At 40.2% G+C, this 22943-nt stretch overlaps 2 protein-coding genes across 4 annotated transcripts; one reads left to right on the top strand and one right to left on the bottom strand.

Moving 5' to 3' along the window:
* Positions 1-215: 215 nt before the first annotated feature.
* LOC144716314 (uncharacterized) lies at positions 216-3605 on the top strand. Of its 2 annotated transcripts, XM_078591436.1 has the most exons (7): positions 216-430; positions 636-706; positions 1274-1379; positions 1825-1957; positions 2264-2354; positions 3066-3147; positions 3296-3605. In XM_078591436.1, exons 1-6 carry the CDS (start codon positions 360-362, stop codon positions 3101-3103), a joined length of 510 nt encoding a protein of 169 aa, XP_078447562.1. In that variant the 5' UTR covers positions 216-359; the 3' UTR covers positions 3104-3147; positions 3296-3605. The 2 variants fall into 2 exon arrangements, with proteins under 2 accessions (XP_078447562.1, XP_078447561.1); XM_078591435.1 differs by lacking the exon at positions 3066-3147.
* Positions 3606-9229: 5624 nt separating this feature from the next.
* Positions 9230-17318, bottom strand: LOC144716313 (auxin response factor 7-like). 2 transcript variants are annotated; one of them, XM_078591434.1, is made up of 15 exons: positions 17200-17318; positions 16411-16628; positions 16213-16328; positions 15943-16038; positions 15776-15832; positions 14857-15009; positions 14688-14772; positions 14239-14329; positions 13997-14161; positions 13751-13870; positions 13584-13659; positions 13258-13423; positions 11604-12046; positions 11084-11274; positions 9230-9620 (listed from the first exon to the last, which is right to left on the bottom strand). In XM_078591434.1, exons 2-15 carry the CDS (start codon positions 16439-16441, stop codon positions 9443-9445), a joined length of 1968 nt encoding a protein of 655 aa, XP_078447560.1. In that variant the 5' UTR covers positions 16442-16628; positions 17200-17318; the 3' UTR covers positions 9230-9442. The 2 variants fall into 2 exon arrangements, with proteins under 2 accessions (XP_078447560.1, XP_078447559.1); XM_078591433.1 differs by having other exon boundaries at positions 17157-17300.
* Between the last annotated feature and the right edge of the window lie 5625 nt (positions 17319-22943).

Genomic DNA, 22943 nt, shown 5'->3' with positions numbered 1-22943 from the left:
AGATTCTGAATACAAGAACCATGAGTAGTTAAATTACAACAGGAAAAAGGTTGTTATACTTGCCAAATAAATATATGTTTAAAGAGATGTGTTGGGTTCCTTTTTTCTACCCTTTGCAATTTAAAAAGCTATTTAATAAATACAAGGAACGAAAATAAAATTGACCTGCTTCATGCTTTAATTCGGCCCGTGGGTATAAATACCAACGAAGAACTGTGATAGTCGGGAAGCACGGCAATCGATTGGTTCTCGCATTTTAAGGGGATTTCATCGATGATCGTAGTTTTAGACGTGATAGAAGATTCCTTTTGAAAATCTAGTGTTTTTTCTTGATTGATCGTTCGCGTTTATAGTTGACGATGACAACTTGGAAACTTGTCGCATGGACAAAGAAAAGAGTCTTGGATCCGCTCGTTCTGATCATCAGAAGGTAAACAAATTTAAAATCCTCAAAAACCTGATTCGCAGTCCCCTTGCGATCCGAAGGATCTTTTGTTGGCAATGCCCTTTTTATTGTCTTTAATTTGAACCAAATATTTGCGTGTTTTTCTATCTTGGGGGTGATTTTTTTGTTGTGATTGGAACCCTAGGGGGTTTGTCTTTTAATTGACCGAATTCGGGATCTGTTGGAACAGAGGCGCGGAACCGAAGCTCCTGGCCTTCTCCTTTGCCCTTGGATTCACGCTTGGATTGTTCCCCATCTGTGGTGAGTCTTTCTAAGATAATATCCTAATTGTTGTCGGCAGATCTTCAACTTTTGATGCGGCCCCAAATTTTTCAATGGCCATCAATGAAACAATTTTATTTGAAAAGATTAGGGTTGGGAGTGGCAACGAACCTCTAAAGTCTAGATTTTTGGTTATTCTCAACTGATCCAGATGTGGAATGATCATGAAACACAGGCGATTGTCGCTGATCGTCGTCAAGGAAAGCCTCCCAAACTTTAATATTAAGTACAGTACATAATTTGTAGAGAGGTTCAGCTGACAAAGTTTCAGAACTACTATTTATGAAATAATTTTTTTATAAAATATTCGGATTAGGAGAAGGAAGCTTCCTGGGCACGAAAAACAGAAGTCTGGCTGAACTAATCATGATGAAAGGATGATCGTAGCTGATCATCATGGATGAAGCCCTTCCAAACTTAAATCCTTATAGATACACTGACAAAGAGATAGATAGATAGATGCATATGACATTCATACATAGATTAATAGAGAGATAGATAGATAGAAAACTTCAGCTGACGAAATTGTTGATTCAAATGGCATAGGTGTCACAGTTTTCCTCTGCGGGATGGGAATTGCGTTGCTCCGTAATAGCTGTCATGCTCCCACAGTAATGCTTGCGAATTTTGTTGCCACCCCGTTTGAGCTTAGGCGAGTTTCTTATCGGATGCTTCTCGTAATTTCTATATTATCTCTTGTCCTTATTCGACGTAGCTCATGACTGACTCTCCTGCAGATGATTTGCAAGCTCTTTTCCAAAATTGAAAGAAATATTTTTTTGTGATCATAGATCATTTTTTTTTAATAATATGTGATCATAGATCATGATCAACAGTAACAATGACAAGTGGATGCTGACTGAAATAAAATGAAGATATCGTCAGTCCTCACCAAATCCCGTCATTGTCATCCATGTTAGAGCTTGGATAAATCATGATGGCAATTTATCATTCAATAGATAACTAGCCATCAGCGTTTGATAGTTATAAAGCTTAATCTAATTTTTTTGACATTTGAATCAAGTTAAGTACAAATTTATTTCATAGTAAACGAATTTTCCTGACTTAATCATGTTTGCCTGGCTCCTGGAAATCAGCATGGTGATTCCCTTCCTGCGATTTGGAGAGTTCATCTCCGGTGGCCCCCATTTGTCTTTAAATAAAGATGCGCTAATGAGGATCCTCACATTCCACGCATCCACAGAAATCCTCCTCTCCGTATTCCACGCTGTAAGCCTTATTCTCAAACCCGTATTTTCCAATGAGTTGGTTGGAATGTTGTTGAGTATCGATAAACAATGCAGTTTGAAATTTGATTATCATCCAACTATTCAATAACTCGCTCATTAAATGATTTTTGATGAAATCTTACCCTACCCATGCATATGATTTTTATATCCAAATTAAATTTCATTGAATATTTTTTATTTATCAATTTATACATGGATGGCGAGGTATAATACAGTTGTGCCCATTCATTTCTTAGTTTAATGGTTATGCCTCTTATGTTATCTGAAAACCCTAATTTTTTTCCAGCTCCTGGGTTGGCTTGCAGCATCACCTCTGATTCTAGCTTCCCTTTATCTGGCCTCACTTCCATGTTTCCAGCTTCTCACACGCAAGTTAGGTGGGGTCCCTCTCAGGCATTAAAATTGATGATGTAATTAACACAGATAAAATGAAGATAATAAATCAGGTAATATAAAATGTTAGCTTGATGCTTATTTCCATCCCCACATCGCTATACTTTTTGGAAGAAAAGTGACAAAATGCTTTTCCAACCATACATTTGTACACATCTCAGTAATAGTATCTTGTAACTTTATGATACCTTCTTTTTCCCTTTTTGTCTAACTTCTATCAGGGATCCACTTTTCCTGTAACTTTAGAAGAGAAAGATGAAAATTTATTAGCCCCGTAAACTTTTGTGGCCATTTTTTATGCTCTCTTTTACTTTTGTAATACCTGTGAAAGTTCAGCTGGGACATTCTTAATGGCATAGAGAACATATTAAATCAATAGGGATTCATGAAATCAATTAATCTAGTACTGTTTCTCTTGTGTATTTTTCGTTCCCATTGTCACTTTAAATTTAAGACAAAAGGATAAACAATTTTTCTCCTCTATTGCATTAATATACAACAGTTTTTGTATGTTATAACCTTAATATGAAATGTCAAGTGAGGGCATGTAGAAAATAAGTTTTGAAATGTTATTAACATTGGTTAGGGATGATAAATATTCAGGCAAGGTTTCCATGATTGGGTTTATGGTACTCCCATTACACTCAGAATGTATGCATTTATTGCCCCTTGACTGCATTTATGTTGATATGTAGTCCCTAAGTGCCAATTTATGGTCGTCTATTGCTCATGAAGAAAGGGTCAGTACAAGTGTAGAAGAATAAAAGATCATTTGAGGTGCGTTGAAAGTTATAAAGTCAGTGTTTAGGAAAGAACCAACAGAATTAAAGCCAAAATTAGAGAGTCATGGTTAGAGAAATTCTTGAGGCTTAGCTCTGGTAATTCAACATTCTAGATTTTTTTGGTTGGGTTCTTGATGCCCCAGGATGGGATGTGAGGATGGATTTGGGTGAGCTTCAGATGGGATGAAACGGCGTCATGCTCGAAGCACGCCTCTCGTCTAGTGTCTTATCCCGAGATGTCGCAGTTTTGCCTGTGTCCAAGGGTTTGAGATGGGAAGAGACTCGGTTTATCTCGTCCCGTAGGTGAACACCATGTATGGGATAAATATCAAAATTATGAATATTGATTTTTTTTCACCATGGGCAATGTATCTCAACCTGGCCTTATTTCTAGAATAGTTGAGTGTTTGAACTTAGAAGTCAGTGTTAAGTCTTACTCTTTTTGACATAGTACATTGAAATTTTTTATTTGTTGGATGAAACAGAGCAAAAACATTATTACTAACAAAAATGGTATGCAAAATCATTATTTCTTTCAACCAAAAATGTTAAGGAACCTCTGAGATAGTATGTTTTGATGATATGAAACTATTGAATCAAAATACTATTTTCCTTGCCAATAGTATTTTTTTTGGGAAAACACCAATCTATTCCCCCAGGTAAGGTATGGAGGGCTGCATACTCTTCAGGATTTTGTTGCCTAGATAAGGATATCGTCGCAAATAAACAAGTGCTTTCTCCTGAGTTTTGATGACATAGATCACATGGTTTGATGTGTTACGTTTTTGTCAAACATGAATACAGTGAATTTAAATAGTTCTCAAACTTAAGTTATGCCATATAGTCTAAGAGGGTGATTGATTGAGGAATGAACTTTTTTCCAAATGACTTTGAATTTATTAAACTAATGAACATTGCAATTATCCAGGGTTAAAACTGAAAATTCAAAAAAAGAAAAATAGACCACAGATAATGTCAAATTCATGAATGAGAAGAGTCGATTTGAGGAATGTCAAACAATAATTTATTGCGAAGGAAGAAATTGTTGGGATTTAAGTATAATGGTTAAATTTGTAATAAGACGATGGGTAATATGTGGCATACAGGCCAATCACTTTTTCATGCCTTATTCATGTTCGTTGAATTAGATATTTATTCATGTTTAGTATTATGTGATATTTATAAAAAAGTCTTGGAATAAATAAAATGACGAAATGGATAATGATGAAGTCATAATATAATAGTGATCACTGGTCTGTCAAAAAGTGTTTTAAATAATCCAACTCGAAGGATACTCAAAATGGAGATTGGAATATCCAGCGGCAATCTAACTGCATTCATACAATGAATGTGATATAACTCCCAAGATCCAAATATAGTTTTCAAGAAGAAACGCTTACTTGCCGCTTAGATCTCTGTTCGGAAGAATAGTCCTCCAATGCTTTGGATCACCGATGAATCCACCCTCTCTGAGACTCCACGCACAGGGCTCCCACCGAATGCAGCAGCGCTCCATTGTGTTTCCGTCTCCAAGTCAGGAAGATCCCCCCCTTTCCTTTATTAATAATTTTAAGTCCACAAGGGAGTTAGTTGTGACTTCTTTAGTTGTCACAAGCACCCCCTTCTATATTTTCTTTCTGCCGCTTCTTCCTTGCATATTGTTTCATGGGGACCGTAACAAAATGTTGTTGATCAGGAGTGGTATCACTTAGGATAGACAGTCGGGCTCTTTTGGAAAATAATTCTTTGCATTGACCCATATGATCCCCAAAGTTGTCAATCAAGTTGATTCATGTCACTATTAAGTAATCATTAGAGTTAATATCACATCGACACAATTACTACCTCCTAGAATAATTGATTAGGATTTGACAATTTGCCACACTCAAGTCATTTGAAAGGGTTTCACGTTTGAAGAATTACAGATACACAGTAATTGATGATGATAAAGGTCTCATGAGAGAGTTGTACTCCTGAGCACTTTTTAGAGCACCAGGTACAGCTTTTCACTACGCAGCATAACAATCTATTTCGCTAAATTGATCATTGATCAATCAATAAATATGTGTTCATATTTTCATTTAATAGGCTTACATAATAAAGGTCACTAGGCTACTAATGTCATTAAATAGACTAATAAACTCAAGTTTTTGACTTTTATACTCAAGTTCTGGGGATTTTTATGAGAAATTCCCGTGAAATATAAATAGGGTAACCCCTTTTCAGGTGCCCATACAAGCCATACCTGGAGGCCAATTCATTAGTATAAAAAAAAATGATATAACATGATTAAATATATAGTTAGAATTTGAATTATGTAATATTATATTTAAAATTCCCTTAATAATCTATACTAGGTATAGAGTGAGAAAGGGATCAATCCATAGCGAGGAGGTAGTGCAATAAACTGAAACTTAATGTTGATGGAGGTCGAAGAATGTGATATTTAATAAAGGGAATAAGCGTATGTGCACATGATTATCGCACATTTCACTTGAAGAACAAGCTCGTTGAGATCCGGGAAGGAAATCCGGGAAGTCAATAGATTATCTGGGTGTATTTTATGATCTATTGTGTGTACTATTCACTGGTAATCTGGGAATCTGATGCTCTTACAAAGCCCTTTCCACAAAGAGCATGCACATTTCACCCTTTCTTGGCTTTTTGGAAGTAACCAAAAAAGGAATCAATAAGGTGAGAATAAACTCATAATTTATATGAGGAAAAAAGAAGAATTTTGATCTCAGAAACTTTTTTTGCCGAGGCAAACCATTGTTGGGGTGAGTTTCAAAGTGGTTCGTATGTTTTTTTTTCAAATCATATAGAAGGTTAGGCAAGTGATGGAGGAGAGTAAATGTTAAACCATTTTACCCTCAGTTTTCTGGGTAATACATGTTTCATTTCTTTCTTCTGTGACGCCAATGTCACTGACTCAAAGTTATGTTTCTAAAAGTCACAACTGACATATTCTGGCGTGCAAAAGTCTCCCAGTCCTCCTTAGGTTTGGTTGTGGTGCTCCACTTTCCCCCATTGTTTTTATGTTCTTTGTGCTTGCCTATAATCATGTCATCATTTAATCCAATTGTTGGGCGACGGCCAACAATGGCTGCACGTGCTGCATGTTAAGGAATCTTACGTTCATCTGAATTCAATGGAGAAAATTATTTAAAATATCAGGAATGGAGGGAAAGTTGTCAAATTACTTTAATGTGACATAAGCCCTTGAATTATATGATAGTACATATGTGGGACTTAATACACATCAGAAGAAAGATTTATGTGATGTTGGTGCATGAAATAACATTTTATCTCCCCAACTTTAGATCTCATACTTTCTTAATGTTCTATTTTCTAGTGAGACCAGATGGCGAGAAGATCCATTACAATTTCAAGAGGTGCAACTTTCTGAGAATTCTGCGGATATGTCTAGAGGCCTGACATTTAAATAGCTGGACGAGACTCACCGAAGGAACCAAGTGAGAATGGAACATGTTCTGCACAAAGTTTTAATATGTTTCCATTAGTCGGATTCACACTGCAAGAATCAATACCTGATAGACAATCCAGCCTACAAAATCAAACATATGAATCACATGAACCGTGATTTCGCTGAAAAAAATGCCGCTTGTTTTTCTACTTCATTCCATATGCATTTTATATTCAGATGTAGAAAATACTAGAAATTCAAAACTTGTTTCTTTGAAAATAGAAGTATGAGTAAAAAAGTAACAAAGTAACAAAGGAAATTAAAGGTCTGCATTACAATAGTTAAATAATCAAAATTATCTCTAGTTCTAAGAATTTCTTAAAAAAATGAGAAAAGGGTTTTAAAGAAGCGTTGACAAAATAGTTCTTGTTATATAAAGAATATTAAAAGAACTTGAAAAAATAAAAGTATGAATCCAACTAAAAGTAGAAGTATATGAATCCAACTAAAATAAACTATTTAAGCATGAAAAATCCCAACCATCAGGGCTTATGGTATACAGAGAAGTTTTCTTCTTTCATCTGTCAAATCAAACGAATTTTGTTTAAAATTCCACCAAAAAATTAAATTTACGTAAAAAAGTCCCATACGCTTTTGATTAACTTGAATAATAAATGGTATGGGCAAATGATGATGTTGTAATGAATATGCAAAAAGGTACTCTGAATGAGCCAACAGGTAAGATGAAATGCATGCTCCTTTTTAATGAAATTGTCCAGATTTCAGAAGAAGAAAAATAATGTTGAGGCACATACGTAGAAGAGATAGTAATGAATCATTAAAAAATATATGTAATGGCTTTTTATTTGTTCCCATCTCCATAAGAAATTATGTGGGAATTTTTTTTTCCAAACTGTCAATGTTGAAGCAATGATGTCAACAATGATAGATTGCAAGCCGAAGATGAAATAGATATCAAAGGGGTACTCCAAGACATGAATTTGATGGTTAATAAGTAGTTTGATGACAGATTTGATTAACTGATTTTAAGTTATAAATAATGGGAAGGCGTCCGTGTCATAGTTTGGAGATAATTAGTTAGCATTATTTTTGGAAAAAGAAAAGGATAAATAGTAATAATAACTTTTATCATGTTACATGGATATTGTTTTAAAATTATTTTATTATTTATTTACTGTATAAATTATCTTTAGAGATTGATAATCTGCACTACAATTACTCTCATGAGATTTAAACTATCCTAAATACCAAAATGAATGATACACAAATTAATTATTTGGTGGTGTTAAAACTGATTAAATTAGCTCATAATTGTGAGATAATAGATAAATGTTTTAAATAGTTGTGCCAAGACAAATCCTTTGCATATATTTTTTCATAGAAACATATAAGCTGGAACTGATGAATAGAGATTGTATTTAGTTGATTAATAGAGTTTTATCTCGTCAAGCCGCTACAAGTCATAGATGTAAATTGGAATATTTAATCTTTGATTTTGTAATTTTTTTCAGTTGTATGTCCTTATTTAGATAGAATTCTCTATATTGGTATCCTAGTTAAGATCTTGAAAACTATGACGAGAAATATTTAATCCTAGTTATTCCTCTTATATATTAACCAATAAATTTCTACACCAAGAGATCAATGGAAAAATCACTACACCATTAGCCGCAGACTTAGATTTATAAGATTATATTTTTCATGGTTTTCTGAAAGAAAATTAGCATTCAATAAGGATGAAAGTTTTTTTTCTAGAAATTCTACTGCCATTCTTTTTTGTGCCTAATAAGGGCAAAAATATAATCTTATAAATCTAAGTCTGCGGCTACTAAGGGCAAAAAAAGGGGGAAAATAAAGATACAATAGGCATCCCCATTAGCTTTAAAATTCCACTTCAGAATTTTCCCATTATAATTGTTATCGATGTCCTACTATCGTCAAGAACAGTTTTTCGTCCTACTGACATAATTTTCCCATTATAAGTTACTGTCGTAAACATAGTTATAGGCATCAACAATAAAAGTACTGCATCATACAATTAGAGTAGAATTATAACTGCATAAAAATAGTCAAGAACTAGTTTGGCGACATAAAAATAGTCCAAAACTAGTTTGATGACGTAAAAATAGTGATGAACTAGTTTGATGACATAAAAGTAAGTCATGAACTAGTTTGACGATTAAAAAAATAGTCAAGAACTAGTTTGACGACATAAAAAGAGTCAAGAACTAGTTTGACGACATGAAAATCGTCAAGAACTAGTTTGACGACGTAAAAATCGTCAAGAACTAGTTTGACGACATGAAAATAGTTAAGAACTAGTTTGACGACATAAAAATAGTCAAGAACTAGTTTGACGACATAAAAATAGTCAAGAACTAGTTTGACGACGTAAAAATCGTCAAGAACTAGTTTGACGACATAAAAATAGTCAAGAACTAGTTTGACGACATAAAAATAGTCAAGAACTAGTTTCATGACATAAAAATAGTCAAGAAACTCTCAATTTCACGAGCTTATTTTCTTTCAGAGCTGTGAATAACTGCTTAAACTCTAGTTGGTGAATCTAGTAATTCCATTCGGCATCCCAATCAGCATTAAAGTTAAGAAGAATAAAAAAAAACAGATGTGCATAAACAAGATACAGACATAGCTATAGATTAACGTAGATATTTAGATGGATCAATGATGGTCATTAATCCTTCGAGGTCTCTCTGCTAGGGCGATTTGGCATCCCCATGAGCATTAAAATTTTAGATAATAAAAAAAAAAATCGGCCTCCCACACAAGCACGTATACAAAGGACATATGTATAATATATATAGGATGAATCATGATTTGGCTACTCACCGCTGATTTCTCCGGCGTCATCTGGGCCTTGGGGCATACCCTCGGCATCGTCTTCGTCGCTAACACTGCTGGCGGTCGTCAACGCTGATGTGGGCCTCGGCCGTGGGGCAAGCCTCTTCGCCTCCTCGTAGGTGTAGATGTAGATCTTCCTCACCATTCCCAAGAACTCGCTGCACCCGCCATAGATGTTGGGAGTTTACAAAGAGAGTATGCAAAAAAGTATAGAGAGAGGTAGTAGAACAAAGAGAGTGAGAGAGAGAAATAGAAGAAATTTTTTTTAAAACTAGCGCGGGCAACATGGTAGGAAGACGAGAGAGAAGATATTAGAGGGAGGCTAGAGAGAGAATGGAGAGAGAATAAACACTGAAGAGAGAGAAGAGAGTGAGAGAGAGAAATAGAAGAAAAATTTTAAAAAATTAGCGCGGGCAAAATGGTAGGAAGACTAGAGAGAGAAGATATTAGAGGGAGGCTAGAGAGAGACTGGAGAGAGACTGGAGAGAGAATAAACACTGAAGAGAGAGAAGAGAGTGAGAGAGAGAGAGAGAAATAGAAGAAAAAATTTAAAAAATTAGCGTGGGCAACATGGTAGGAAGACTAGAGAGAGAATAGATTAGAGGGAGGCTAGAGAGAGACTGGAGAGAGAATAAACACTGAAGAGAGACTACAGAAAGTCTAAAGAAAATAAAGGAGAGATTAGGAGGGTAGAGAGAGATGGGAGAGAGAGAATAGAGGGATTAGACACTGAAGAGAGATTACAAGGGAGACCAGAATGAAACTAGAGAGATATTAGTGGGAGGCTGGTGAGAGATGGGAGATAGCTTAAGCGAGAACAAAGCTGGGAGAGAGACTAAATAGAGATATTCGGGTGAGACATTCGCAAGAGATTAGAGAGAATGCAGGTAGAATAAAGGGAGAGATTCAAGAGAGAATGAATCGAAAGGGGCTCAAGAGATTAAAGCGAGACTGAAGCGTGATAGAGAAGATATTAGACAGAGAGTGAGCCAAGAGATTGAAGTGAGATTGGAGAAAGATTCAGATGAGATTTAGAGAGAATGTAACATAAATAGAGGAACAAATTCGAGAGAGATCGAAGATAAAAGGGAGACTAAGTGACAGAAAATATTTTGGCAAGAGAGTGAAGATACATCGGAGAAAGATACTGTTGATATTATGTAGAATAGAGATAGAGAGAAAGGGGCAAGAGAGATTAAAGGGAGACAAAAATGATAGGAAAGATATTAGCAATGGACTCAGTGAGATTAAAAGAGAGAGAGACTGAGAAAGAGACAGGGTGGATTCAAGAAAGATAACAACAGGGAGAGACTAAAGAGACCCAAGAGAAGAAGAGAGAGAGAAAAGGAGTAAAGAGGGACACAGTAGAGAGAGAGGGAAAGAGACAAGGGAGAGACAATCGAGACTAGAAGGAAGTTACAGAGGGAAGGAGAGAAAATAAAGAAAGACTGCAGAGAAATTAGATGGAGAATACAGAGAGTTTAGAGATAGAAAGAAAGAGGCGAGAGACGGTGGGACATTGGAAAGACACAAGACAGAAATCAGAAATTGAGAGAGAAGGAAAGAGGGAGTTGTACAGAGAGTAGAGAGAGAAACTGAAGAATCTGGAAAGAGGTATTACTGCCAGGGGTCGTCGCCGACGAGCATCATGTCATCTTCATCGTCGGTGAAGACGACCTGCCACTTGGCGGCGCCACTTGAGAGCTCTCCGGCTATGTCGAACATCTCCTCCAACTTACCAAACAACTCCTCATATCCCCCAAATCTCGTCAAGTCCACCGCCCTCCCCACAGCTACCCCCTGCATCTGCACCTGGTCCCCCCCAAATAAAAAAATAAAAAAGATATTAAAAATCCTAGCAAAAATAAAAGCTACGATAAATATCCCAAAATTTGAATAAAAACAATAAAAGGAGCTAAAAACAGAACTTGATAATCTTAAAATCGTAAGGAATAAAATAAGGATAGTCACAGTTGGAATTAAAATAATAGAAGTGTAACTCGAAATCAAGAGCAACATTTCAAAAAAAAAATGGGAATATTGTTGGGAATTAAAAAACACGCTCTTAATTTTTACAAAAAGGAAATGAATGCTAGAAGTAAGAAATATTCAATATTTTGGAAGATGTTCAAAGTTGATACCTTGGTGCAGCTCCTGACTTGCCTGCTTTGGGGCTCAAGGGCCGAGCGATGTGAGGACCGCTCAGGCTCGCTGGCAGCATTGGATGGCTGAGATTGCATATCTGAGTCCAGATCAACGGCCCGATCAGCATCCTCAAAGGCGGGGCAGGCTTCTACCAGCTGAATCCCAAAAAGCCTGCAGCCACTCCCTGGCGTCTCCTGCTTCTTTTCACCAGCTTCTCGGATTGCCGAGAAAGAACATAACGAGTCCGTCATTTGGTCTTCGACCTGCGGCCCAGACAAGTAGATAGAGCTGGTTAATGTTGGCGGTGCCACCGTTCTGCTTCCATCAGCTGTCGATTTTGGGGAGTTCAGAGTCACAAATGGCTCATGGGCCCGGTGATGGCCCAGATATGGAAAGGCCTGGCCGGAGCCTTCTGTTGCCGAAGAACCCTTCCATAGACCTGAAAAAACCCATGAAAACAAACGGAAGAAAACCAGTGAACAATTAATTATATCGGAAAGTACATGCAGATGGATGATTTCACGTTTGTAAATGAATATATGGAATAACATTTTGCAGTCAAAAGGGTTGGTTTGTCATCTGGATCACAGCACTATTTAGTATTCGGAGGTTGGGTAAGGTAAGCCAACCAGACCGTTTGGGTCAACTAACCCTGTCGAACCAAGATTTGTGGCCAACTAACCTGAACCAGCCAAAGGTTTAGGTCGGTTGAATAGTAGGACCTGATCCGCCCAATAAGCCCAAAGGGTTGAGTGGTGAGATCTGGTTGATGTTATTATGCAACCAATCACACATTTTTAATTGAAAGGAATGTCCTTAGAGTACACGCAGGGAACCAACATCGGTAAATAAGCATGTGCGCTCATATCGTTGAACATGCCATTTCATAAATCTTATGTGCATATGTACAGAAACAAACCATGCATGAATGCAAATCAACTGTCCAGTTCAGGAAGCCAATCACGAATACTAATTATTCTCCATGCATACAACCAAGAAAATTACATGCATGAGATTACAATAGCACGCAAGCGCCCATATTGTATGATTTATGAATTCAATGATAGGCCCGCTCCCAAATTGCATGTGTACGATTGATGATCGGATGAATCCTAATCCAAAATTTTGAACGAACTGAGAGCCCAGATCCAGATGTGATTGATCTGATCCAATCGAACTGGCCCACTGATCAGATCTCACCAAGAGGACACATCTTCTGATTGGCCAAACAAATGGAGTGGATCAATCAATCCAAGCAGGCACTACCACATGGCACGCTCGATTAATCTCTCTCATTTCTGTTGGCTAGATCTTTATGCTAGGGCCGTTCTTTTTTATGAAGGGAGATTTTCATTGGATCGATATTATTTATTCTTCTGATCTTGTTCGATCCATTAAATGGATTTCGATTGATCAAGAATTTGATAATCTTGGATGATCATTAATGCCCAGATCGTGATCTGATCGGTGTTTCATCCAGATCTCCAAATCGGTTCCCCACCCCTTGTGAGGAAGCCCGTCCACAAATAATTCATATGATTATGCATGTGCTCAAAAGATGTGCATGTGACTATATGGGATCATACATGGGCAAGTAAATATTCAGATGGTTATTGGGAAGACATGAATAAGGAAAAAGGCAAACTGTACCGAAAGCTGAGGAGAGCTCAGGAGCGGTAGAGAGAGAAGGGGGGCGCGCTCTTTTATTCCTCGCCACAGGTGGAGCAGTTGGAGAACTGAACGAAGCAAGAGGCTCCAGCTCCCACGGGGACACTCTCTCCGGGCGTGGGATGGCAGATGGTTCATCCCACTGGACCTGTATAGCCATCCCATGAGCACATCACCATGCCACGTAAGTAATATACCATTTGCCCATTAGTTAAGATAATAAAGAAAATAAACAACAAATTAGCTAACCCACCCTTTTCTCAGCAATACAAATATTCAAAAGTTTAATTTACCAACAGAATCGATACCTTGAGAGACCTCCATTCGGAGTCCGCCCAATGGGGTGATACACTGTCCCCAACGCCAATGATGGTCCCACTGAACCTGAATCAAAAGATGACGCATTTATAGTTGAAGTAGGAAAAAGAACATATATATTGAGAAGAAAAGTACCGAGACGAAAGAGCTTAGATACCTTCTTTCTGGAGCGTCATCCCCCTCAAAACGCATCTTAAACCTCATCCCAACAGATAGCTTGTGGTTTTTGGCCTCCAAATACTTGTTGAGACTGACAATAAACTCCGAGGGGCTAGTTCTGGAAGTGCCACACCAACAAGTTGGTCAGCAATGACTGTTTTTCGGACTGGACAACGACAAACGCAAATATGCACTCAAATAAAAAAATTGACGTGGGATATTAAAAAAAATGAAGGGCAATGACCTTGGCTTGTAGAAAACAGAGAAGATAGTCCCAGTTGATACAGCATGGGACGCAGTCGCCAGAACACCGAGGTGCATGCTGTGACTTGATATGACAGATGATGGCATGTTACTCAATTGTCTCATTAACCGCCTCACACCGACACGCAGTTCCCCATCCTCACCCCTAGAAGCAATCAAAGGTAATCATCATATTTTGACACGAAGGACTGTATCAGATCCAAGAGATGCAATTTTACTTACCTGAGAAAGATGAATGCATCACCAGCGACCAGTTTTTTGGAGCTCACGAAAACACTCCAGCCTGTTGTGAGCAAGTGCCGCCTAGGCTGCCCTGGAAAAAAAAATGCCGATGTAGAAATCTGTTAGATGATAGGGACTTATTTGTAATTTGCCTTGGGAATTCCTATCCTTATTTAAGTGCAGGGAACCTAAGCTCTAAGAAAATTTCGGTTTCTCCTCATTCTCGGGAGGATTACAACCCTGCTCTCATCTCTCATTTCCTGCATCTCTCTTTCTCTCCACCCCCCACTATCATCCTCGTATCTACTCCTTCCTTTGGAGTTATACAAGGAGTTTAAACAAATATATGAGACAAATGGCCAGCTGAAATATGGTCTTAAGTAAGAAGGCGGGCACTATAGAAATCAGTAAGAAAAATGCCTTACAAGGTTTAAAGTACCCAAACTTACCTCTAAATATGTGACGGAAATGCCACTCGGTGCCGTGCAGATCGGAGGCGACCAGTTCTTGCCATGGTGGCTGCTGAGTCATATCCTAGGATGATGTGAAGTTAACGTAGTCAGTCATACAAGTTCAAATTTACGATCTCATCCTAATTAAAAGAAAATTTTTACTCACAAGAGGAGGCAGACACTCATCGGCATGCCTTCGCAAAACCGAGAAGCCTCCATGTGTACTTGTATCAGAAGCCGTTAGAGTCTTGCAGAATGATCGAACAGAGCACCTTTCCAGATCAGGAAGTGGGGAATCTGGGCACGTCACTTCGCGTTGCTGATTAATAGAAGACATACTATTAGTATAAGAAACGAAGTTCCATTGTGCTGCAAAGTTTTTAATACCAGGAAAGTAGATCAACTAAGGAGCAGAGAAGCCTGATACTAATATGAGAAAGCACGATGCATAATAATATGAGATGGAAAAGAAAAACTGTTCGGGAGAACTTCATCTGTTTCTGATTCAGCCTGGATTTTGAGATGACCAGCTAATAAAAGAAAGCATTTATAAGAAATGGGAGAGGGTATTTGGAACATTACTAAGCAACAGATGTCTGATTTACAAGATATAAGTAACACTAATTGCTTTTTCGGGATTTAAGTCCAGTTTGAGAACTTACACAATACCTTATTTTTACCTTTGATATCATCTTTGGGATTTACTTAGCCTAATGACTTTAAGCTAGATCTAAGTCCAGTTTGAGCACTTAGACAAGAGCTTCTACACAAAAATAAGGTCCATACACTCAAATGTGAACTATGCTAAAGTGCATCATACATTTCCAACATATCGTTTTCCAATCACAGCTCCATAGGAAATATAAAAAGGTTTATGATAGCAGAAAAAGAAATTATTTCAGATTTTAATCAACAGTCACAGAATTCGTTTCCGGGTTCTGCACTCTTGATAAAAGAAAGTGAAAGCGTGAGGAGACATAGAAGAGCTTTTAGGGAAATTTCCATGGCTTGAGTCTTTGCTACAACTATTGTGAATTGCAAATATTAAAATTTATTGAACTAAGATCAGGTCATTAGGGACTCACGTCTGGTTCAGGCTGCAGGGTAATATGCGCGAAAACTTCATCTGTTTCAGATTCAGCCTGGATTTTCAGATGATCCATCAAGAAGAAAATAGTGAGAACACTGATATCTATAAAGAACTAATTAACAAACCGCGTGTAGCATTAAAGAGGAGAACTCAAAGACAAACCTGAAGCTCAACATGAACAACCCTACAAAGAATCTTTGATGGCAAGTTAAACAGCGGTATATGCTGGTCAACATCTTGGTTGGTCGATGCTTTGAGCTACAAAAAATTAAAACGATGACTAAGATGTAATGAAATAAAAAGCAGGAATTTCGCCCGCATCCGATCTCCCATTCTTGTTCACCCTGGATGATCGTCTGGGTTAATTAAGACCTCATACGATCGTGTCGGGTGAGCAACAAGCCCTCAAACAAATGATGATCAACACTATACCTGTTCCATGTGACCCTGGGGAAAGTAGTAAACTCTTTCCCCTTCGCGAGGTACAGAAACTAAGGGTCCAGCACAAGCATGCCAGAGCTCTCTGTACAATGCATCTCCAGAGACCCCTGAAAGATGAGATTAAAGTACAACTTTGGGTATTAGTTTACATAATTTAGCTTAAATCCTAGCTAATATGAAGAACCCCACCTAGGTTCCGATTTCCAGTAGCTGTACCCATCAAAGAAAGCAAAAAAAATCCGCAATTCAATCGGTCAACTTCAACAGTCTTGATGAACAAACTTCAATCAGCCAACTTTACAGCTTTGAAACGGCATTTCCACAAACGTTCCAAGTTTCTTGAATGACTGCAACGGGCTTTGTTCAACTTTAGATTACCCAGTTACCGAGGAATTCCTTCAGAAGGCCTGAGTTCATAAACAGGAAGCAATTTCAGGATCATGTAAGCAAAGCCAAAACAATAAACACGGTTATAGATAGATAGAGAGAGAGACGCAGGGATGAATTTCACATCGTGCCCCCAATTTTTGAAAATCAATAAGCAAGCTGAAAATCAATAAGCTCGCAGTCCATACTCTAAAACCAACCGATGCTCTAAAACCAACGCAAGGAAATCGACACAGAGATCTCAGAACAAACCCCAAAGATACCTCGGTTTTTCCCCAAATAGATAAAGGTCTAAAGGAATCTTCCCCAAACACATGATTTCTAACACCAGATCCCCCAACGCGACCGTCTATTCCACCAGGATCCCTAGATCTCCGGATTCAGCGAGATTTTCGACAAAGATCGGTGATTAGACACGAATTACTTCCAAAATCTACAGCCTAGAGCCTACAAACACCTCCCGAACCCCCGCGCCTCCATTCTCCACCGAAATCAGCTCAGATCGGAGGAAAAAACCAGAAAAAAGCACAGTTCCGCGAGCAGATTACAATCAATCGACGTTCCAGCTCCAAGAATCAAACGAACGCCGACCTTGCCACGATCTTCGCCTTGCGACCGCCGATTCTGCTGCCCCCGCCAGCGCCTACACACTCCCCTGCCAAATCGCTGTCTCCCCTCTTTCCCCCTTCCACGAAGCTCGAGATAGGACCAAACTTTCAACAAAGCCCCTCTCTTTCTTTTAATTTACCTAAATGCCACTTCTCCTGCTTTTACCTAAATACCCTCCTAACTGCCGCCTTTTCCCCGACCAATACCGGGGGCCCTTTTTCCACCCTCCGATCCTCATCGGACGGTCGTAAGCTCCTCTCTCCTCTGCCGTCCGATGGATATCCAACGCCTCGGGCCCCGCCACTGACCGGTCAGTTGGAAGCCTGGCCACGGATCTCCATCGTTCACGAAAAGGCAGGACAGATGGACGCATCTGGACCGTCCATGCGCAGCCCCGATAAATAGTATTCGGATTCGCAGGAGAATCCGATATCGCCGTCCGCTAGCTGGACAGGGGACCACCCGATATATGCCACGTCTCGTATTCCGATTGGCGACACGTGCGGCGGTTCTAATGGACGGCGTCGATCTTTCCACGCGACCGAAAAGGATGAGCCCCCCCCGATAAGGATCATAAATACAATTTAATATCTGAGGAGGAAGTTGGACGTAAGACGCCCATGAAATGGACGGTTGCGATCTGGCCATCTGTGATAAAAAGGTTTAATAATAAATATAAGAGGAGTTTGACGCTAACAGAAAAGTAAAAAAAAAAAAAAATGACTTGACAGAAAAGTCCGGCGAAAATGACCAGATTTCTGAGATTTTAATAGGAATACAATAAAAGAATTTGAAGGATATTCGTACAAAATCTGTCGGGAAAGTCGATACCGTGAGGAGGATCACGGGCCAATGGGTCATAAAACAAATAAAATAATTAAGAGAGTGCTACAGCAAAAATGGTCGACCAAGACTGAACTGATCGGAAAAGGGTCGGGTTTTACTTTGAAAGAGAGGTAGAAAGAGAGAAAAAGAGGGAGAGACAATGGGAGAGAGAACAAGAGTGATAAAGAGAGAGAGTGCAGAGAGAGAGAGGGGGAGAAAGATTGAAAGAGAGATAAGGAGAGAGAGACAGAGACAGACAAAGACCCGGAGAGAGAGAACAAGAGAGAGAGAGAGGAGAGAAATAGAAAGAGAGAAAGAGACACAGGCAGAGAGACCAGGTGAGAGAGAGAAAAGGGAGATACAGAAAGAGAGACATGGAGAGAGAGAAACCAGGTGAGAGAGAGAGAGAAGGGAGAGATAGAAAGAGAGACATGGAGAGAGCAAAGAGACAGACAGAGAGACGGTGAGAGAGAGAAATGGACACAGACAGTGACCCGATGAGAGAGAGGGAGGGGAGATAAATAGAAAGAGAGACATGGAGAGAGAGAAAGAAACAGAGAGACCCGATGTGAGAGAGAGCAAGAGAGAGAGAGGGAAGAGAGAAATAGAAAGAGAGACAGATAAGAGAGAGAAGAGAGAGAGGGGAGAGAGAAATATAAAGAGAGACAGATAGAGAGAGAGAGAACAAGAGAGAGGGGAGAGAGAAATAGAAAAAGAGAGATAGAGAGAGAGAGAATAGGAGAGGGGGAAGAGAGAGAAGAAGGAGAGACAGAGAGAGAGAAACGGAGGGAGACAGAAAGAGAGACAGACAGAGACACTGTGAGAAAGAGAGAGGGAGGAGAGATAAAAAGAGAGACAAAGTGAGTGAGAGAGGGGGAGAGACAGGGCAAGAGAGAGAGAAGCAAAGACAGAGAGACCTAGCGAGAGGCAGAGAGATATAAAGAGATAGAGAGAGGGGGAGTGAGATAGAAAGAGAGAGAAGGGGAGAGAAGAGAGAGGCAGAGAGATAGAAAGAGACAGAGAGGGACAGATATAAAGAGAGACATGGTGAGAGAGAGAGAAGCAGAGATAGAGAGAGAGTGGGAGAGAGAGAGGGCCAGATACATAAAGAGAGAGAAAGAGAAATAGAGAGTCATAGAGAACAAGAGAAAAGAGAGAGAGGCGCAATGACAGAGAGAAGCAGAGAGAGAATGTGTGGGACAAAGGGGAAAGACATAGAAAGATAAACACAGAGAGAGTGCGTGTGAATCTATGAGAGAGATAGACATGGTGAGAGACAGAACAAGCGAGAGATGGAAAGAGTGAGAGGGGTGAGAGAGATAAAGATAGAGCAAGAGAGAGAGAGGGAAAGGAAGATACAAATAGAGGCACATATGAGAGAGAGTGGGATCTAATTTGTGGGCTTACACTCATATAGTGGTATATCAATGGTTATTAAAAGGTCTAACATCCCAATTAAAGTGATTTTATAAAGTCTGAGATTATGGCATTGTTCAAAGTGACATGTGTGAATATGCATAAAAACCTGGTCAATTACAGGCATTGTGATGGGTAGTTTTGTAATGTGACAAAATCCACATGGGGTCTATTTAAATGGTTGTGGTCCCTAGACCATGAAATACGTGATACCCTCAATCTCCCATCTGCATAAAATGAATTGGTCTCCATTTTAAAGGTCCAAAAGATCTACTTCCCATCCATGTGACTGATGGTTTCGACTATGATTCCGATATAAGACCATTCTACAAGTCTTTCTTTCGATAAAAAAAAGTAATCCAGATAATTCTGTCGATCCTTTTGTTAACTTTATGTTGATAAAATCAGTGTATTGTGTAGTTGAATATATGTTGACAATCTACAAAAAAATTTACAACTTTTTGCATTGTCATTTGTGGAAGAATATAATATAATGATCTGAGTTCAAGAGAGGAGTTGCGTCCCTTATATAGAGGAGAGGAAACCCTAGAGAGAGAGAGGGAGAAAGAGAGAGTGAATTACAAGAGTACCCCTCCGGGGGGGTATATTCACTCACACTCCCCCTCAAGCTGGAGCGTAGATATCAAACATGCCCAGCTTGCGAGAGATGACGTCATATGCCGTGGTACTCAGTCCTTTAGTGAAAATGTCCGCCAACTACTCCGACGAGCCCACGTGTGGAGTAGTGATGAGACCGGCGAGCACGCGATCACGAATCGCATGACAGTCAATCTCAATGTGCTTCGTCCGCTCATGAAAGGTGGGATTGTTGGCGATGAAGATAGCGGCTTGATTGTCACAGTACATTGGCATAGCCTCCTGCACAGGAAAATCAAGCTCGCGAAGGAGAGAGCGGATCCACAGTAGCTCCGAAGAGGCTTGCGTCATGGCACGGTACTCAGATTCCGCACTCGAGAGGGAGACCACCCGTTGTTTCTGACTTCGCCACGTAACGAGGTTACCACCAACAAAGGTGCAGAACCCAGAAGTGGACTTCTGATCACCGCGATCCCCAGCATAACCAGCATCCGAGTACGCCTCCACGCGGAGATGTCCATGGCGCTGGTAGAGGAGCCCCCGGCCAGGGGCATGCTTCAAATAGGCAAGTACGCGTAATGCGGCGTGCCAATGTATGTCCTGAGGAGCATGCATGAACTGACTGAGGAGTGCCACTGGGTAGGCAATGTCGGGACGTGTGGACCGCCGGTAGATAAGTTTCCCCACCAAGCGTCGATAAGGCTCAACGTCAGTAAGGAGCGGAGAAGTAGAATCCCAGAAGCAAGGTTTACTGTCAATAGGTGAGCTGCGAGGTTTGCACCCCAGTAACCCGGCTTCCTCTAGCATATCCAGGACATACTTTCGTTGATTCAAGATCAACTTACCCGGCTGATGAGCGAACTCAATGCCGAGAAAATATTTGGGCGTACCCAAGTCCCGAATGGTAAGATGCTGGTGGAGATAAGCTTTTACCTGAACAATGCCCGGCTGATCACTGCCCGTAAGTAGGATGTCATCCACATATACTGCAAGTATAACCGTGCTAGTGGATCCATGTCAACGAAACACCGTAGGGTCCACCGTGCATGGGGTGAGGCCCACGGCACGTACAAGTTCGCTGAACTTGGCGAACCAGGCGCGTGGACTCTGTTTGAGGCCGTATAGAGCTCGCTGAAGATGACATACCTTGCCAGTCGAGCCGGGAGTGGAATATCCGGGCGGTTGCTCCATGAAAACCTGCTCGGTGAGCTCCCCATAAAGAAAGGCGTTGGAAACATCCAACTGATGTAGCGGCCACCCCTGATTCACCGTAATGGAGAGAAGAACTCGAATGGAGTTCATACGTACCACAGGAGAGAAGGTCTCCTTGTAGTCGATGCCGTATGTCTGGGTGAAGCCGCGTGCCACCAGACGAGCCTTGTACCGATCGACTAGGCCATCTGGCTTATACTTCACCGTGAATATCCATCTGCATGTGATGATATTTGTATCTCGCGGACGAGGAACAAGAATCCACGTGCGACGCTCGGTGAGGGTGGCATATTCCTGGTCCATAGCTGCCTTCCAGTGGGGAATGCGCAGGGCCTCGACATGGGATCGTGGTATCGACTCGGAGATGAGGGATAGGGAGAAGGCACGATAGGTGGGGTGAAGACGGTCATAATGGACATAGTGAGAAATAGGATGAAGGGTACAGGAGAGAGTACCTTTCCGTAGGGCGACGGGTAAATGGAGATCATCCGTGGCCGATGCAAGAGGCGCGGAACCTACGGACATGGGCGAGGACCCGCCTGGTGGCTCGACGGAGTCCGGCTCCGGGGTAAGTACCGACTGAGCTGGAGATCCCAAGCGAGGAGGTGTAGTGGAGGAGGAGGAGGGTGTCTCACGTGGGAACTCCAAGAGATGTGTAGGAGTAGGCTCAAGTGGAGGAGGAGCGGAGGGAGGAGCGGTAGACTGTGGTGTCAGAGTATACACGGTAGGTGGAGAAGTGGTCGGAGGGGCAGGAGTGGTGAAATAGCGAGTGGACTCAAAAAAGGTGACGTCGGCCGAGACAAGAATATAATATAATGATCTGAGTTCAAGAGAGGGGTTGCCTCCCTTATATAGAGGAGAGGAAACCCTAGAGAGAGAGAGGGAGAAAGAGAGAGTGAATTACAAGAGTACCCCTCCGGGGGGGTATATTCACTCACATCATTATTGCATGCAATTGGATTATGCCATTCTGAATGACGACATATTACTTGAAAGGAGCTATTGTCAAAGAAAATATGTAGTTGGCTATGAAAATAAGGAGCTATATGGTTGTCAATGGCGCTGGCTATGAAACTATGTCAAAGAAACTTTGAAAATAGCGGAATAGAAGATAGAGGAAAAATATGTATGATTTTTTGCACAATTGACAAAGAAAATATCCAAATTTCTAATACAATCCTTGTTGGTGTATCAAATAACGACACTACCATCAAGCCGCATGTGTGACTCCTTACTAAAGGGACATGGGATCTTGCAGCCTATAAATAAGAGGATGATACCTCTGATGAAGAATCAAACTTTTGAATCAAAACATCAGAGAAACTAGTATAAGAATACTCCAACCTGCCGATGCAGTGAGCTAATACAACTTGTTCTAAGAAGGGTGTAGTCAGTCTGGTTCTGTCCTAGCTCACAATAGGCAATGGCAAACATAATTTGTCATGGTGACAGATGATGTGACGTTGATGGGCAATGTTGTTTAGCCCCGTGATGGTGATGGATGATGTGATAAAATACCCATGACATGTGACATGACAGTGATGGAGGGTCTCGGATGACTGATGTGATGGGATGTTCGTCACAGATGACAATGGTGACATAATGTTAAATGATGAAAAAAGAGGAAAAATGAGGATAATAAATTTTTTTGTTTATAATAAAAGAAGAGATATGGC

Source organism: Wolffia australiana, chromosome 20 (assembly GCF_029677425.1).
Source record: "Wolffia australiana isolate 7733 chromosome 20, ASM2967742v1".
NCBI classification, from domain to species: Eukaryota; Viridiplantae; Streptophyta; class Magnoliopsida; order Alismatales; family Araceae; genus Wolffia; species Wolffia australiana.
The sequence above is the reverse complement of the archived record's forward strand: the minus strand, read 5'-3'. Positions and strand labels throughout refer to the sequence as shown.

Coding starts and splice junctions, on each gene's coding strand:
- LOC144716314 (XM_078591435.1), top strand. CDS start 360: ATGACAACTTGGAAACTTGTCGCATGGACAAAGAAAAGAGTCTTGGAT. Junction 431..635: donor CTCGTTCTGATCATCAGAAG/GTAAACAAATTT, acceptor CTGTTGGAACAG/AGGCGCGGAACCGAAGCTCC. Junction 707..1,273: donor TGGATTGTTCCCCATCTGTG/GTGAGTCTTTCT, acceptor CAAATGGCATAG/GTGTCACAGTTTTCCTCTGC.
- LOC144716313 (XM_078591434.1), bottom strand. CDS start 16,441: ATGGGTACAGCTACTGGAAATCGGAACCTAG. Junction 16,039..16,212: donor CCCAGGGTCACATGGAACAG/GTATAGTGTTGA, acceptor AATTTTTTGTAG/CTCAAAGCATCGACCAACCA. Junction 11,275..11,603: donor AAGTCAGGAGCTGCACCAAG/GTATCAACTTTG, acceptor GGGGGGGACCAG/GTGCAGATGCAGGGGGTAGC.